General features: G+C 47.7%; 3 protein-coding genes across 6 annotated transcripts in view; 2 read left to right on the top strand and 1 right to left on the bottom strand.

Annotated features, from left to right (window-relative positions):
* Nucleotides 1-4,034, top strand: part of ZNRD1 (zinc ribbon domain containing 1) — a 7,080-nt gene extending 3,046 nt beyond the window's left edge. For all 4 annotated transcript variants that reach the window (XM_023512877.1, XM_023512878.1, XM_012804865.2 and 1 more), the window contains one exon: nt 3,797-4,034. In XM_023512877.1, coding sequence (XP_023368645.1) covers nt 3,797-3,821 — 25 coding nt within the window. In that variant the 3' untranslated portion in view covers nt 3,822-4,034. The remainder of the gene's footprint in view (nt 1-3,796) is intronic.
* Nucleotides 4,035-7,196: 3,162 nt separating this feature from the next.
* PPP1R11 (protein phosphatase 1 regulatory inhibitor subunit 11) lies at nt 7,197-10,415 on the top strand. The gene is made up of 3 exons (XM_003788964.3): nt 7,197-7,579; nt 8,642-8,750; nt 9,177-10,415. Exons 1-3 carry the CDS (start codon nt 7,511-7,513, stop codon nt 9,377-9,379), a joined length of 381 nt encoding a protein of 126 aa, XP_003789012.1. The 5' UTR covers nt 7,197-7,510; the 3' UTR covers nt 9,380-10,415.
* A 1,072-nt stretch (nt 10,416-11,487) lies between these two features.
* On the bottom strand, nt 11,488-16,212 carry RNF39 (ring finger protein 39). Its single transcript, XM_012804726.2, has 4 exons — nt 15,835-16,212; nt 14,099-14,121; nt 13,793-13,884; nt 11,488-12,068 (listed from the first exon to the last, which is right to left on the bottom strand). Exons 1-4 carry the CDS (start codon nt 16,195-16,197, stop codon nt 11,488-11,490), a joined length of 1,059 nt encoding a protein of 352 aa, XP_012660180.1. The 5' UTR covers nt 16,198-16,212.
* Between the last annotated feature and the right edge of the window lie 1,257 nt (nt 16,213-17,469).

Below are 17,469 nucleotides of genomic sequence, written 5' to 3' on the forward strand. Positions count from 1 at the left end.
TTTTGGACTGGGTTCAAACCCACCAGCCTCAGTGTATGTGGCTGGCACTAGGTGCTGCCTAGTCTTCAACTTTTTTTTTTTTTTTGAGACAAAGCCTCAAGCTGTCCCCCTGGGTAGAGTGCTATGGCATCACAGCTCACAGCAACCTCCAACTCCTGGGCTCAAGCGAGTCTCCTGCCTCAGGCTCCCAAGTAGCTGGGACCACAGGCGCCTGCCACAACACCCAGCTATTTTTTGGTTGCAGCGGTCATTGTTGTTTGGCAGGCTTGGGCTGGATTTGAACTCACCACCTTAGGTATATGTGGCTAGCGCCTTAGCCACTTGAGCCACAAGCGCTAAGCTGACCAGCCCTTTTTTTTTTTTTTTTTGAGACTGGGCCATGCTCTTGTTTCCCAGGGTTAGAGTACAGTAGAATCTTCATAACTCACTGCAGCATCATATTCCTGGGCTCAAGTAGTCTCTGCCTCAACCTCCAGAGACTATGGGCATGTGCCACCACACCCCACTAATTTTTCTATTTTTAGTAGAGACAGGTCTTATTTTTACTCAGGCTGGTCTTGAACTCCTAAGTTCTAAAGTGATCCTTCCACCTCATCCTTCCAAAGTGCTGAAATTACAGGTGTGAGCCATAGCCCACGGCCTAGATCTCGTCTATCATTCATTTTTCTCACCCTGTCTTTCATATTTTCCATTTCTTTTCTTTTTTGCTGCCTTGTAGATAATTTGTTCAGTCTTTCCTCCAGGTCATTAATTCTATTTTCTTCAGTTTATTTCAATTAGTATTACTTTTTATTTATTTATTTATTTTAGAGACAGAGTCTCACTTTGTTGCCCTCAGTAGAGTGCTGTGACATCACAGCTCACAGCAACCTCCAGCTCTTGGGCTTAGGCGATTTTCTTGCCTCAGCCTCCCAAGTAGCTGGGACTACAGGCACCCGCCACAGTGCCTGGCTATTTTTTGTTACAGTTTGGTCAGGGCCAGGTTTGAACCCAATACCCTTGGTATATGCGGCCGGCACCCTACTCACTGAGCCACAGGTGCTGCCCTACTTTTTATTTTTATTATTATTTTTAGTTCTTTTCAAGTCTCAGTGATTTCTAATAATTCACAACTCTTCAGTCTGAAATAAAATTATTCCTTTTATTCTTTAAATGTATATTAGACATGGTTATTATATTCTAGCTCTGATAATTCTGATATCCACTGATCTTGTGTATCTGATGCTAGTATCTTTTATTTCTGCTGACTCTCTCATGGTGCTTTTTTCCTTTGTATTATGATTTTTTACAGTAAGCTAGAGCTTTTAAAAACTTGAACTATAGGAATTATTTGAGGTCTAGAGTGAATGCTGTATTCTCAGCATTTGTGTTTCTTTATCATATGCCTTGAGACATTATCAGGCTGAAAATTTTTTTTTTTTTTTTTTTTTTTTTGAGGCAGAGTCTCAAGCTGTCGCCCTTGGTAGAGTGCCATGGTGTCACAGCTCACAGCAACCTCAAACTTTTGGGCTTAAGCCACTATCTTGCCTCAGCCTCCCAAGTAGCTGGGACTACAGGCACCTGCCACAATGCCCAGCTAGTTTTGGTTGCAGTTGCCATTGTTGTTTAGCTGTCCCCAGCCAGGTTCAAACCCACCACCCTCGGTTTATGGGCTGGCGTCATAACCACTGTGCTACTGGCTCAAGCTTGCAATTTTTTTTGTTTTCTTGAAACAGTCTTACTTTCTTGCCCCTGGTAGAGTGTCATGTCATTATAGCTCACAGCAACCTCAAACTCTTGGGCTCAAGTCCTCTTGCCTCAGCCTCCTGAATATCTGGGACTACAGGTGCCTGCTACAGCACCGGGCTATTTTTAGAGACAGGGTCTCACTCTTCCTCAGGCTGGTCTCAGACTCCTGAGCTCAAGCAATCCACCCCCCGGCCCCACCGTTGGCCTCCCAGAGTGCTAGGATTACAGGTCTGAACCACCACGCCTGGCCTGTCAAACTGAAATTGAATAAATTCTTGACTTTACTTTTTTTGGAGCAGACACAAAGTATGAATTTCAGCTGCAAATCCATGTAAGGGACAGATTATGGTTAGAAAATTCTCAGGAGAGGTTTTTCTCTCCATCTTTTGAGAAAGTCAAACTCCCCTTCTACAGAGTTGAATTGTCAGTTGCTATTCTTTTTACACAAAAGAGTAGACCTTTGGGGGTCACTGATTTGTGCAGGGGATCTCCTATCAGACATTACAAGTTTTGTCTGTGGTTCCTTATGCTGCCTAGAGCTTTCAAAACAATATTAAGGGCATTTTGGTAGAAGGGGTGTCAGTTTAACTGTCTAGATTTCCAGAGTTTTTTTTTTTTTTTTTAGCTATTTAAAAGGTTTTATTATAAATATTATTAAAAATGTTTTACCATGCCCACAAGTTTGAAAATAAGATTTTTAAATGGTTTTATTTTTATTTTTATTTTTTTGGCCTGGGCTGGGTTTGAACCCACTACCTCTGGCAGTGGGGCTGGCGCCTTACTCCTTTGAGCCACAGGCACACCCTAACTGGTTTTATTTTTATTTATTTATTTACTTATTTTTATTAAATCATAGCTGTGTACATTAATGCAGTCATGGGGTACAGTGTGCTGGTTTTATATACAATTTGAAATATTTTCACCAAACTGGTTAACATAGCCTTCATGGCATTTTCTTAGTTATTGTGTTAAGACATTTATATTCTGCATTTAGGAAGATTCACATGTACCTATGTAACATGGACCATAGGTGTGGTCCCACCAATCACCCTCCCACCACCCATCCACTCCCCTCCCCACCCCTCCCTCTCCTGTCTCCATATTCTTGGGCTATAATCTATTTATAGCAAACAAAAGCTATAAATAGATTTCCAGTTTTATATCATTTTTAACCAATTGAAGATTGCCTTTACTATCTTACTGTCTTATCAATGGATTAAAAATATTAATACTCAAATATATTTTTATTCATTTTTTTCAATTTATTTTCTTTAGAGACAGGGTCTAACTCTGTCACCCAAGCTGAAGTGCGGTGGTGTGATTATAACTCACTGCAACCTTGAACTCCTGGCCTCAAACAATCCTCCCATCCCCCAAAGTACAGGGATTATAGGAGTGAGCCACTACACCCCACTCAAATATATATTTCAAGAATATGTTTTTCCCAGTCTGTGGCTTGCTCATTTAACTTTTTTTTTTAAGTGAGTAGAAGTTTTAAATTCTTATGTCTAGTTTATCCATTTTTTTTCATTTATGGCTAGTGCTTTTTGTGTCCTAAGAAATCTATGCATACTTCAAGGTTATAATTCATAAGATAGGTTTGTTTGTTTGTTTTTGAGATAGAGCCTCACTCGCCCTGGGTAGACTGCTGTGGTGTCATAGCTCACAGCAACCTCAAACTCATGGGCTCAAGCGATCCTCTTGCTTCAGCCTCCTACGTAGATGGAACTACAGGAGTCAGCCACAATGCCTGGCTAATTTTTTGAAATGGGGTCTTGCTCTTGCTCAGGCTGGTCTTGAACTTCTGAGCTCGAGCAATCCACCTGCCTTGGCCTCCCAGAGTACTAGGATTTACAAGCATGAACCACTGCACCCAGCCAAGATATATTTTTAATCCTAGTCTTTCTGGCATCTTAAAGTTGAGCTAGAAGATTATTTAAGGGAGCTAACCCTCGAGTTTCATAAATAAAAGACTTACCTTGATTATTTATTAATAATTGAGTATTTCATCTTAATACCACTAGAAACTTCTTTTAGTTAATATAACAAGTCCTTTCTTTCCTCATAGGTTTCAGGAGAAGGAAGACTCTTGATCTTCTACCTGGGAAACTCCACAGTCCCTCCTTCTTCTTCCTTGGAAGGTGAAGGATACTTGATTCTTGATGCCTTGTCCATCCTTCTGGTTGCAGTGTTTTTTGCTTCCAGAGGAGAATCAAATCATCATGTGGGGCTAACATTGTCCCTGGAGTACTTCTACACCTAGTTGAGTTTCCTTATTAAAGTTGTATTTTTCTATAAGACCCTGACATATATGTTACTTCCAATCTGTCTTGGTCCAAAAGGAATTTAAGTGAGTTTACAGAGATATTTGTATGAAAAAGGGGGAAAAAACAAGGACAAAAAAATAGAACCAGAAATAAGGGTAGTATTTAAAAAATCATTTAAGTATTACCACACTATCTAAATCTATTTGGTTTCTGACTTTAGGGAAACAAAAAGTAGGAATATGGATAGTGAGATATTCAACGGAAATTTTAACCAGATGTATTTAGCCTATGAATTTGGATGAGAAAAAAATCTAATACTAAGGAATCCAGCATATGCTTACTACAGGGAGACTTATTACTCTTGAGATTAATATAATAAACAGTTGAACCTTGAACAGCATGGGATTTGGGGGGGGGTTTGGAGGGGATTTTTTGAGACAAGAGTCTCACTATATTGCCCTTGGTAGAGTGTTATGGTGTCACAGCTCACAGCAACCTCAAACTCTTGGGCTCAAGTGATTCTCTGGCCTCAGCCTCCCAAGTAGCTAGGACTACAAACACCTGACACAACGCTCGGCTATTTTTAGAGATGGAGTCTCACTCTTGCTCAGGCTGGTCTCAGGCAATCCACCTGCCTTGGCCTCCCAGAGTGCTAGGATTATGGGCATGAGTTTATGATTTTCTTAATAACATTATCTTTTCTCTGGCTTTAAGAATATAGTATATATACATAATATATAAAATATATGTTAATTGACTTTCTGTTATTGGTGAAGCTTCTGGTCAACACTAGACCATTGATAGTTAAATTTGCAGGAGTCCAGAGTTATACACAGATTTTTGACTGTGCTGAGCAGTTGGTGTACCTAACCCCTACGTTGTTCAAAAGTCAACTGTATATCCATAATAGATTCTCTTATAGAAAAATAGACAGAAAAAAGTAAAAGTCACAAGGAATTCCATGCTACAGGGATCACTAAATTATACTGTGTATCTATACTTAAGTGTGTGTGTGCATGTTTGGTTTTGTTTTGTTTTTGAGATAGGGTCTCAGTCTGTCACCCAGGCTAGAGTGCAGTGGTGTCATCATAGCGCTCTGCAACCTCAACTCAAACTCCTGGGCTCAAGCCACCCTCCTGCCTCAGCCTCCCAAGAAGTTGGGATTACAGGCATGTACCACCATGTGCATCTAATTTTTTTTTTTTTTTAAGAGACAGAGTCTTACTTTATTGCCCTTGGTAGAGTGCCGTGGCATAACTCATGGCAACCTCCAACTCTTGGACTCAAGGGATTCTCTTGCCTCAGCCTCCCAAGTAGCTGGGACTACAGGTGTCCGCCACAATGCCTGGCTATTTTTTGTTGCAGTTTGGCTGGGGCTGGGTTCAAACCTGTCACCCTCAGTATATGGGGCTGGCGCCCTACTCACTGAGCCACAGGCACTGCCCTACATGCATCTAATTTTGTTTCAGTTTTTTGGTTTGGGGTTTTCTTTTTTTTTCTTTTTTTGAGACGGAGCCTCAAGCTATCCCCCTGGGTAGAGTGCCATGGCATCACGCTCACAGCAACCTCCAACTCCTGGGCTCAAGCGAGTCTCCTGTCTCAGCCTCCCAAGTAGCTGGGACTACAGGCGCCCGCCACAACGCCTGGCCATTTTTTGGTTGCAGCCATCATTGTTGTTTGGCGGGCCGGGCTGGGAATTCGAACCCGCCACCTTAGGTGTATGTGGCTGGTGCCTTAGCCGCTTGAGCCACAGGCGCTGAGCCTTGGTTTGGGGTTTTCTTTTGGAGAGACAAGGTCTTGCTTTGTTGCCCAGGCTGGTCACCAACTCCTGGCCTCAAGTCACCCTACTTTGGCCTCCAGAAATGCTGGGATTACAGGCATAAGCCACAGTGCCCAGCCTATATAGGGGTGTGTGTGTGTGTTTAATGTACATACTAGACATGCTGAATTGTATATTTCTTTTTCGGTTTGAACCAAAAACTTTCAAGAGAAACAAATAATTCAGACACAATATAAAATCTTGATTCTGGGAACTGGTATTCCCGAATTCCTTGGCTTAAATGATGATCATGGGGTTATTGATTATCTTCTAATTGTGTAGTTCTTTATATATTCAGAACTCTCAAACATATACTATATTGTTTGAACCCCACAACAAGTTGGAGAATGAGAAGTCTTCCGCACTGAACATATGAACTGTTTTGGCAATTGACTTTGCTAACCTACTCCTGAAATCTAAAACGAATCTATTTATGTTTCTACCCTTCTTTAAGCCTTTCTCTGGCCCATAACACTGATAGAATTAAATCCAAGCTTCTTGGCAAAGCATACTAGGGCTACTGTCAAGCCTCATCTGGCACTCCCCTTAGATCCTAGCAGTAAAAAACTCTTATTTCCTTCCTTGCACACACCTACAACCGCAAGCTGCTCTCTACCTAAAAAAAAAAAAAAAAAGTATCTGCCTTTCAGGTTCTTGTTTTGCCACTTTCTTTTGCCCTCTTTTAAGAGACCTGGATTTATTTTTATGTAATGTCCTATATTCATGACCATATCTCTTCTTAATACAACTCGTCACCCTTGAAAGAGTATGTTGGTAGTGTGTAATCAAACTCAGTTTCACAGATCATACTGCTATATTTATGCCCCCAATGTCTTATATATCTATTTTTGTTAGTTCTGAGCGTGCCCGTTTTTCCCACTAGATTGAGAGCTAAACACCAAGATCTTGGGTGTTTTATGTGCCTTCATGTTTAAGGCTTCTCACAGTGACTGGAAAAATCCAAGCTGAAATGCACTAAATTCCCTGCTCAAACACCTACAGGCACAGGACAAGGACCAGAACCCAGATCGCTTGATTCTTTAGTGTGTTTCCAACTGTTCCCATGTCCCGTTTCTCAGTAGGGAAACCCACAGTAAACGATAAGGAAACGAAAATAAGGCAGGCAGGATCATTACCATTACCCATTAAGTTTTCCTCGTCCTTTCACCGACCCAGAAAGGGTAGATGGACTAAGCTATAGGACTTCTCAACTTGGCGCGAACACACCCGCTTTCGCCGCACCCAATCTGCAACAAGCTACCGGGTTCTACACTTCCCGGCGCCCCCTCCTGCAGCATCTCCGTCGTACGTGCATACGCCACCCTTGACCTTACCCCCACCTCCACACCTGCAGTGACGCCCCTTCCGCTAAATTCGTTCCTCTTTCTTGCAGCGCCTGCGTGCTGTCATATTACGGCGGAACTAATATGGCGGCGCCTGCGCTTTGACGCGTTTGGTGCCCGGGTAGGAAAAAGGGGGACGGCAGAACGCGTCACACCCGGAAGCGGAGAGCCGGAAGTGGGGTTGGACAGGTTATCCCCAGGGGTGGGGAAACGGAGGCCCAGGAGGAAGGGGGAAAGAGAAGGCGGAAGATCCTGGCTGCTACTCTACCGCTTGTCTTAGACCTCAGAGACACAGAAAAAGGGAAGGGTGTCTCATCCCCTTCCTCCTCTCCTCTCTCTCCTCAGCCTTAGCCATGGCCGAGGCAGGGGCCGGGCTGAGTGAGACCGTCACTGAGACAACGGTTACCGTGACAACCGAGCCCGTGAGAAAGGCTGGGGGTGGTGCTGTTTAGGGGTCTGGGAGTTACTGGGAGGGAGGGCACAGGGTTTAGGAGAGTTACTGGAGGGTCTGGGCCTGGGGATATGGGAGATGTGTGGTTGAATATCGGGCTGGAAGAATGACAAGGTATTGGAGCAGTTTGGTGTAGCAGTGATGGTTCAGGCGACTTGTCGAGGGACATAATAAGCAGTTACAGTTAGGATATAAGTATTGCTACTTGGGGAAGAGTGTGTATAAGTAATAAACGAATGGGAAATTGGGGATTAAAGAGCAAGAAAAGTGTTGGGAGGAAATGCAAGGCCATGTGAGAAAGTATGGTTGGAGGTCAGCTTATCAATATTAGCAATGCTTATCAATAAGTATTTGTTGAATGGATGAAGGTAGGGGAAGTGAAGGGAATGAGGAAACAAGAAAAGGACATGAAGATAAAATTTTGAAAAATCAGGGGAGATATAAATGAAGAAACAAGTAGCATTCTTGCAAAAACAGGTTATTTTCCAAGGGAAAAAGCTGCACTGGGCTTAATAACCTCTGGATTAAGGGCGTTTAGTAATAGTCATTACTAGGGATATCAGGATGCTAGAGAATGTGTGGATAAAAGATAGGGAAGAGCTGGACTTGAGAATGAGAGAGGTAAGGTGGAGGTCTTCTTTTAATGGGAAAAAGAATAGGAACCTGGAAAAATAAAAGGAGATCAAGTATTAGGCACTGGAGACTGAAAAAAATAATTTTCATGTGTTAATACTACCAAGGATGATTTGGGGAGGAAGACGGAGAAACAGCGAGGATTATATTTTCCTTTGAAGATTTGCTGGGACCTTCCCTAGGTTAGGAATTGTGTCTTCTCTATATACTGGTGGTTATCAAGAACAGGAAATCCCCTCAGATTTCCCGAGGTCTAAGACCTGTTCTATTTTATTTTTTTTCAGCACTCAGCTTCTCTGGTGCTATGTATTGATTGAGCTGGGGATGAGAAGAGGGGGGGAGTGGGAAAGGTCAGTAGAATGGTACTAGACAAGTATGCCCATCCCTTTTAACTTTCTAGGAAAATCGGAGCCTAACCATCAAACTTCGGAAACGGAAGCCAGAGAAAAAGGTGGAATGGACGAGTGACACTGTAGACAATGAACACATGGGGCGCCGCTCATCAAAATGTGAGTAATTATTGCCCCACAATAGCCCTGGATTTCTGGCTAACTTCTGCATATCTTCTGCCTTTTCCCAGAAGCCCCTGGATGCTGATGTTTCTGTCACTTTCTTGATGGTTGTCTGACATCAGGGGCAGGAGGTTAAGGTTAAAGGGAAAGAGGGAAGGAAAGGCTAGGACTGTAGTGTGTCAAGCCCTGACAGCCAGTAGTGTCAGTGGTGGAAGAAGTGGGACTTTGGATTCCTGGATTTCTAAATGGACAAGGAACATAGATGCCCAAGTCCCAAAGGGGTGGATCTGGGGAAGCCGGATCCTAGAAGTTATGAGGAGACAATGGTAAAAGTAGGAATTTTCATGAGATTGAAGGGGAATGGAACTGACTATACATCTTACTCTTCCTCCTTTTTAACTGAGCTCCTCCCTCCAAATCCAGGCTGCTGTATTTATGAGAAACCTCGGGCCTTTGGAGAGAGCTCCACGGAGAGTGATGAGGAGGAAGAGGAGGGCTGTGGTCATACACACTGTGTACGAGGCCACCGCAAAGGACGGCGTCATGCAACCCTTGGACCAACCCCCACCACACCTCCCCAGCCTCCTGATCCTTCTCAGCCCCCTCCAGGGCCAATGCAGCACTAAATTCCTCTCTCCCCTACTATTCCTGTGTCTGTCTGGCCCTGAATGTATCCATTTGGCTACTTGGGGACTAAACCTATGGTTTGATCCCTTCTCCAGCCCCCTCTTTCCCTCTGCTCTGCCTGATAGAGGGAAGAAGAAGAGGATCCTGGAATTCTGACTTGCTGCTATTCCAGAACCCAGGCTCCTGGGTACCCCTAGTCCTCATTTCTCCTCCCAGTACCCACCCTCCTCTCTCCAGGGATCCAGGCATCTTGGTCCCAGTCTCTTCCTTTTGTTCTCACTGCCAAACTGCCTGTCCTGGGATCTAGTTATCTTGGCCCCTGCACCTCACATGAGTAGAAGACACTTAATTTGGGTTTTCACTAGTCCCAGCTTTCACTGCCAGGGTCCCAGTCAGATTCCAGGCAACCTCACCCCAGCTATGCTTGTTAATCCTGGTTTAGAGCTCTTCCACTAAAGTATTTATATAATCCTAATTCTTAGTCCTTGCCTATGGGATAGGAGATCTTACGGGAGACCCAGGATTCCCAGTTCTTACCGTCCTGCCTACCCACCTCATGCCTTCAAGAGGAGTTAGGAAAGAGATGTCTTTGTCATTATCACCTAATAGAAAACAGAATGAGAGATAGTCATATGTTCTCCCATCCTTCTTATGTTATATAGGATTTATGACAAAACTGGCTTGAGACTGTTCAGTTAGAGCCAACTATCTCCTCAGATTTGATCTTTCAGCTTCAAAGACAAATCCAGTGTAGTCCCAGGGACCTGAGTCCCTAAGAGAGAAAGGAAAAGGGAGAGAGCAAAGGGATGGGGTATCCCCTACACTGCACTCTTACCCCTTCACTCCTAAGGTTTGATGTCTCAGCCAGCCCAGATGTTCAGCTCTCTCACCCTTCCCCAACCCTTAGTGGGATCTGGTGGTTATTTTCCAGTCCTCTTCCCATACACGGTTGCAGAGATCAGTCAAATCCATACCACCAGTGAGATCTCATTTATTGCCACAGATGCACAAAATAAATAACCCAACGTCACAAAATGTGTTAAATATGGGCCCATTTATACATATGGGGAAAGTAAGAGACTATACAAGGATGAGTTTGGGAATGTCTAAGCCATTCCCAGGTTGAGGAGAGAAGAGGTAGCACCATTGGTTCCTTTGTCTGAGTAAATGCAGGGAGTTTTATGGGAAAGGCTGTGAGCATAAAAAGTAGTCACAGGAGAGGGTAAAGTAAAACTGGCTTGACCCTCCCTGCCCCCCACTGAAAGGGGTATTAGTTTTCCTAGAGGGCCATAAAAAACAGGTCAGAATCAAGCCTCTTGTTTTAAGAAGAGTCTCTTGTTTCTTTCTTTTTTTTTTTTAGAGACAGAGTCTCACCTTATTGCCCTCAGCAGAGTGCCATGATGTCACAGCTCACAGCAACCTCCAGCTCTTGGGCTTAGGCAATTCTCTTGCCTCAGCCTTCCAAGTAGCTGGGACTACAGGTGCCCGCCACAATGCCCGGCTATTTTCTGTTGCAGTTTGGCTGGGGCTGGGTTTGAACCTGCCATCCTTGGTATATGGGGCCGACACTCTATTCACTGAGCCACAGGGGCCTCCTGAGTCTCTTGTTTCTCTTGAGGAGAAACCTCAGAGTGGTTAGGGCAGGGAAGCCCAAGCTTTAGGACAGTGGAGAAGGCCCTGAGCCCTTCTTGGAGCTAGCACAGGCAAGAGTGGGACAGAAATATTTGACTAGCAGGGCCTCTGTGTAGTGAACACTTTACCAGTACTAGTGGGGTACAGCCTTTTCCCCAATTCAGGCCTGGAATAGAATAGAAGGGAAGAAATTAGGTGGGAAGTACTGGGGTAACAGTGGGGGAGAAAAGATTTTGGTATGGGAGGGAGGAAGGAATGGGTTTGGCTTTGGGCATGGATGTGGAAACCTGGACCTAGTAGAGGTCTTACTAATGTGTGTGGGGGGGGAGGGAATAAGACGGAGAAGAGAGATGTGGTTTGGTGTGAGGTGCTTATCAATACTACCACAGTGAGTTTGCAGGCACGATTCCTGCAATGACTTCCTGCGCCTAAGAGGTGCCCAGGCCAAACTAGGATGGGGGGTTAGGAGCGAAACTCAGCCTTCGGCTGGCACAATGCGCAGCGGGGCACGGGGATCACGGGTGCAGAACAGAGGGAATATGCGCTCCCCCAGGGGACCGGGTGCCTGGAAGGCGAAGAGGAGGTCCAGTGAGCGGCCGTCGTAGAAGGCCACTCGGCCCCGCTCCCAATCCAAGTCCACGCGAATGCGCCGCGGTGGGGGCCTGGCACCGCCCAGCAGGGTGGGCTCGGGTGCGGTGAGGGCCCAGAGACGGCCACCACGGCCCTCCACAGCCCACACGGCCCCCGCAGGGCACAGCTTCACGCGACCTTTGCGTTGCACTGACTCCCCTGCCGCCCCTACAGCATAGCGGCTCTCCCCGTCGTCCTCATCCTCTCCAGAAGAATCTGTGCAGCAGGTGGTGTCCGTGGTCTCCACCTCCCAGCAGTGGCGGCCAGCACCAAAACCCTGTGCGCCCAGCACAGCGGGGAGCTGGTCAAAGCGTGTAGGGCCATCAGGAGGTGTGGGTGTCCCGGGTGGGGCCACTCGGACGCTGCGGCAGTCCGCAGAGATGAGCAGGTGGCGGTGTGCGGTGCCAGGGTCCAGGGTCAGGTCAGCTGGGGAGGGGGAAGTAGGAAGAGGACCGCGTCGGAGGCGTTTCAGAATCAGAGGCGGGGTAAGGTAGAGGATGGGTAGCGGAGGGCATGGAGGGTAAGTAAGAGATTAAGAGTGCTAGTGACCTCATAGCAGTTCAAAAGGCAGCTGCAGGACAAAAAGGGAGGAAGACTATGAAGACCAGACCTAGGCAATATTGAAACTGTGCACTAATGTGTCACATCTATAGAATTGTATTTGGGAAGGACCATGCTGGCTTAGGGCAGGGGGCACAACTCAGAGATCAAAGGAAAGGTCTGGTTTGTGTGGTTGGGAAAGGAAGTGAGGCTGATCTGACTTCTAGGGAGGAGTGAGGACTGATACTCTCAATTTACAGCACCTGGGGTGGGGCGTGGGAGCTGGGTCAGCAGAATGGGGAACGTGGCTCTAAAGAGAAAGACTGATACCTGCTACTGAAACCCCAGGTGACAGAGGGGAGGGGCAAAGGGAGGAATCCAGGGTATGCTGAGAAACCAGCCCACCCACCCACAGAAATAAGTGGGTGTGGACAGGCCTACTTCTACAGGCGGTGTGGGGCAAGGAGGAAAGAGCCGGTGGTGATAGCTAGAGACCAGAAAGAACCTTTGGCCTTATCTCTATGGGGTGCTTTCAGGAAAGATTTCTGGATTAGAGGTGCTAGAAGCAATCCGGATTGGATGGGATTGGTGAGTGACCAAGAAGGTAGACCATCTTCTCTAGGCAGTTTATTTTGTTTGTTTGTTTGAGACAGAGTCTCACTTTGTCAACTTCAGTAAAGTGCTGTCATGTCATAGCTCACAGCAACCTCAAATTCTTGGGCTTAAGTGCTCCCCTCGCCTCAGCCTCCCAAGTAGCTGGGACCAGGTGCCTACCACAACACCCAGCTATTTTTTTTAGAGATGGGGTCTCGCTCTGGCTCAGGCGGTCTCCACCCGCCTTGGCCTCCCAGAGTGCTAGGATTACAGGTGTGAGCCACCATGTCGAGCCTTCTCTAGGCAGTTTAAAGAAGGATAGAGGGTATCCTTCTTTTTGCATGTAAGCAAGCAAGGAAGGAAAGGGCAGGGAGATGCTGGGGGTCCAGCTCCCTTCTGGAGAGAAATGATGAGAGGGGTAATGGAAGCAGAGATTCCTGAGAGGCAACTGACCTCCAGGAACCTATTGTTCATATGAAAAAAGAAGAGAGAACATGGCTGGAATATGAGGAATTGAGGGTAGACATTATTAGAGGTTGAATTGTATCCCCCCCATGAAACAAATAATATGTTGAAGACCTAGCCTAATACCTCAGAATGTGACCTTATTTGTAAAAAGGATCTTTACAGGGGCAATCAAGTTAAAATGAGGTAATTTGGTTAGACTCAATCCAGGATGATTGCTGACTTATTAAAGGGAAGTTTGGACACAGCCGAAAGCATACACAAGGAAGACAATATGTGGACCACCTCTAACTCAAGAAACATGTGAAACTACCAGAAGCCAGGAGAGGGGCATGGAACAAATTTTCTCTCATGGCCCTCAGAAGGAACCACACTGCTGACACCTTGATCTCGGAATTCTACCTCCAGAACTTTGAGATAATAACTGTTGCTGAAGCCACCTACTTTGTTACACAGCATTCTTTGGAAAGGACTTGATCATTTTCGAAACCTAAAAGGAAGAATACCTAACACAGATTCTGATTCAGTTCCCTCCCTTCTTCTCTCCTTACCTGTCAGTCTATGAAGCATGTTTTTGACCACTGGGTAATCTTCAGGAAGACCATCCTCTGAGTTAGATGATTTGGGTGTTGGGACATCAAATCTAGAGAGAAATCAGTAGATAGTAGATAGCCCTCTGCGCTCTCTGATGCTTATGTCCCCACCACTACCCCACTCACATCTCTGAAGCAGGAAGCACTAAGGCCACACCCTAGAAAACCTGCCTGTGACTGGGAACAAATATGGGGCCCCAGTGGGAAAGTGATGGCTATAGTAGCTGGCAATGAAAAGAAAGGAATAGTAACAATAGAACTCACCGCCTCCATGTCTTCCTTATATCCTGAGTTGGGCAGAAAAAAAACATGATATGAGCTCTCAGCTTCATACTGTGGGATGCCTTCACCCACCTTCTCAGGTGAGCTCCTTCCGAGTTCATGATGTCTCGCACCACCTCTCAGCATGATCTCACCTCCACATCCCCTGTGTTCCTTTCCCCTCTCATCTACCTTCCCCTTTCATGACCCATCCTTCCTTTCCAGACCTACTTTTTCCTCATCCTCTTAACTTCACCTCCACTACCATCTTCTCTCCATTTCCTAGGGGTTCTCAATTTCCCTTCCCCAACCTCACCCATGCCTTTCGCAGAGTACTTGCCTTCCTCTGCTGCTTCCTCAGCCCTTCTTCAGGGACCCCACCCTTTATCCTTACCCTCATTCTTGAGTGTAGCCCAGACAAATGTCTGTCCTCTTTCACATACACACCCCCCAACACACAAACCAAACGCACACCCAGAGCCTTTGGACAAAGAGTTAGTATATAAAAGCCTTACAATAAAACCGCTTCCCCTCTTGCCGTAAAAGCCTGGTGGCGTTTATAGGGCTCTTTGCTTTATATCTCTCTAGCCAGGCCATTGAGGCAGCTGGACTCGCGTGTGTCCCAAGAGGTGCAACAAACCCGCGGGGATGCCACAGAAGCCAGGAGAGGGCGCTCGATGGTCCCCGTCCCCCCGCCCCCGACTCCTCCACTTCACTGTCCAGTGCTGAGGGCTGGAGTAGGCCAGTATGGTAGTGAGGGGTAGAGGAGAAAGACAATTTACCTAATTATGCCAATTACACCTGTACTAATTAGGTCTATGAAGACTTCAAAAGGGCGGAAGCAAGACCCAAGACCGGCTTGGCTGCTGGGGAGAAGCCAGTTGGTGTTCCAGACGCCTGGGGGTCGGGTAAGGGAAAGGGGTTGGCCAAGGAGCCTGGGCCCAGGAGAGGCACGTGTAGGTGGGTGATAAAGCTGGCACGTAAGGAGGAACCAGAAGCCCCAATGGCTGTTCTCCCGACCTTGCTTCCGTCCGTCGCGCCCTTGCTTGGGGCCTTGGGAGGAGCCAATAATAACAATAACAAACTACACACAGCTCAGCTAGAGCCTGAGTCTGGGGACCGACCCCACGACGCTACAGGGGTGTTTGGATCTGCTCCCCACTTCCTTCCTGCATCCTTTGGTCAGTCCCTTCCTTCTCTACCGTCACCACCCCCGCCAGTCTCCTGCTCCCACTCCGCTCTGCTAGTTCTTACCTCCCTCACCCTCCAGCCCGGCCCCCAGCTCGCCCTTGCCCCGATCGGCTTCCCTTTCCACCCACCAGTTCCCTCCCCTCCACCAGCTGTCTTGGTGCCGGGCGCCCAGCCACTGCCCTGCCAGAACTTCCGCAGTTCCCGCGCTCTCCTAGGGGTTTCCGGGAGAGCATTATATATAGTGCCCCAACCCCTTCCTGGTCTCCCCCAAACTCCTCTCCCCAGCTCCTCTCACAAGACTGAGGCATCTGATCTGCCCCCTACCCTCTGGACCAAGTATCAACTCCTTATCCACCTTCAGGGCACCTCTCACCTCGGGGACCCAGGGTCTGCCCCCACCTCCTCATCTTTTGCTCCCCCCCCCCAACTCTCTTGCCTAAACTTTCATAAGGGGCTCTGGCTCAGGAGGTAACATCCCGGCTGGGGAACCCATAAACCAACCCCTTCCACCAACAGCTGCTGACCCGCGACGCGCACCCCAGCCTCACCTCTGCATGCGGGTCTAGGCAGCCCATGGTAGGGATGCGGCCCCCTCGACGTCTCCCCGCGCGGGCCCCAGGCTCTGCCAGCTTCTCCCGCAGCCCGCGACTGATCCGCACCTCCACCGCCAGCCGCACATTAGATCTCAGGCAGCGGCGGGGGCACGGCAGGCCGCAGCAAGGGCAGGCGGTGGCTGAAGCCTCGGCGCCGGTCGTCGGCGGGGTCCCCCAGCAGCGGGCCAGACACGCGCGGCAGAAGCTGTGCTCACACGCCAGAAGCACCGGGTCCTCGAAAGGGCCCCCGCACAGCGGACACGTCGCCAACTGCTCCAGACGCTCCACCAGCCCCGGGCCCAGCTCGGGAGCATCCATGAGGAGCCGGGGTCTGGACGCCTCCCCTTCCGCGACCACCGCGACCGCCTTCGAGCGCGCAGATGGTGGGCCGGCCTGGCTGCTTGCTGAATCGGTGCCCCTCTCTGCGTCTCCCTCATTAAGTTTTGCCGCTTTTCTGCCCCTCTCCTGGGATTGCCTCTTCCTCCACCAGAGTCTCAGTCTATCCGCGAATCTCCCCTCTACATCAGGCTTTATAGGGAGGGAGGAGGCTCCTGCTGGAGGTAAACATCAGGCCTTGCGTAACACCTCATCTGGTTCTCCCGCTTGCCGAGTAAGGTTTGAAGGGGGGAGATGGGGAGAATAGGACACCTCCGTCATCAAGCCTAGAAGGTGGCAATTAGTGGGCGCTTTGGGGACAAAGTAGTCCTGTGTGGGAAGGGTAGCCCACTACTACTCCCTTCAAGAACCCGAATTTTACCTTCCCCTAGGCCTGTGGTGTGCCTGCAGGTGGGCAGAGTGCCCGGGCTCGCTCTTGGCATGCGTGCCCACATCGCCAGGGTGTGAGTCATTCCAGGTGGCTGGCACACCTACTCTGAGGGCTGGGGGCCGGAAGCACGGATCCTGGTTCGTGTGGCTTTGGCAAGCCTTTGAGTGTTGGTGTGCGGCTGTCATTCCTGGAGCCTATTGCCTTTCCATCTTCCTTACCTATTAAGGGCTTAAGTACACTCTGAAGCTTTGGGGTAAGGGCTGGGGAGCAGGCGCCCACGCTCTTGCCTCAAGGAGTAGATAGAGGTAGGGCTCTCTCAGCTCTACCTCTGGCTAGCTCTCACCCCTCTCATTACTTTCTTCCTAAGTCTCTCTTCCTGGCTTTTTCCCTCTATTTTTCCCTCTGTGTGTGTTTTTATTTCCTTTTTTTTTTCCTTTCTCTCCTTCTTCAGAATGTACCCAAGGATTATCTATTTCCACTCTCCTTGTTTACTGAGGTAAAAAAAGCTGGAATTGCCAAGGTCACATAGAAAGGAAATGACCAGACCAGAAGTGGAGGCATACATAGATCTTCTTCTGACTTGTCCCCATACTGTGACTCAACCTGCCTCTTTTTTTTTTTTTTTCATTGTAGATCCCTGGAACTCTGTCCTGGTTTCTGCTTTCTGATTTTTTCTGATGTTCTCTTCTTCCTTTGCCTCCATCTCACTCTTTTCCTCCTCCTCCTCTCCTCCTCTTCCCCTTTCCTTCTCTTCCTCCCCCCTCCCTTCTCTTCCTGGCTCCTCTCCCATACCAAGCCTACTGTCTGGATATCCATGGGGGGGG

This window comes from Otolemur garnettii, unplaced genomic scaffold (genome assembly GCF_000181295.1).
Source record: "Otolemur garnettii isolate 467f Iridium unplaced genomic scaffold, OtoGar3 scaffold00031, whole genome shotgun sequence".
Classification (NCBI taxonomy): Eukaryota; Metazoa; Chordata; class Mammalia; order Primates; family Galagidae; genus Otolemur; species Otolemur garnettii.

Coding starts and splice junctions, on each gene's coding strand:
- PPP1R11 (XM_003788964.3), top strand. CDS start 7,511: ATGGCCGAGGCAGGGGCCGGGCTGAGTGAGACCGTCACTGAGACAACG. Junction 7,580..8,641: donor TTACCGTGACAACCGAGCCC/GTGAGAAAGGCT, acceptor TTAACTTTCTAG/GAAAATCGGAGCCTAACCAT. Junction 8,751..9,176: donor GGGGCGCCGCTCATCAAAAT/GTGAGTAATTAT, acceptor CTCCAAATCCAG/GCTGCTGTATTTATGAGAAA.
- RNF39 (XM_012804726.2), bottom strand. CDS start 16,197: ATGGATGCTCCCGAGCTGGGCCCGGGGCTGGTGGAGCGTCTGGAGCAG. Junction 14,122..15,834: donor GCCTAGACCCGCATGCAGAG/GTGAGGCTGGGG, acceptor TGCCCAACTCAG/GATATAAGGAAGACATGGAG. Junction 13,885..14,098: donor ATAAGGAAGACATGGAGGCG/GTGAGTTCTATT, acceptor ATTTCTCTCTAG/ATTTGATGTCCCAACACCCA.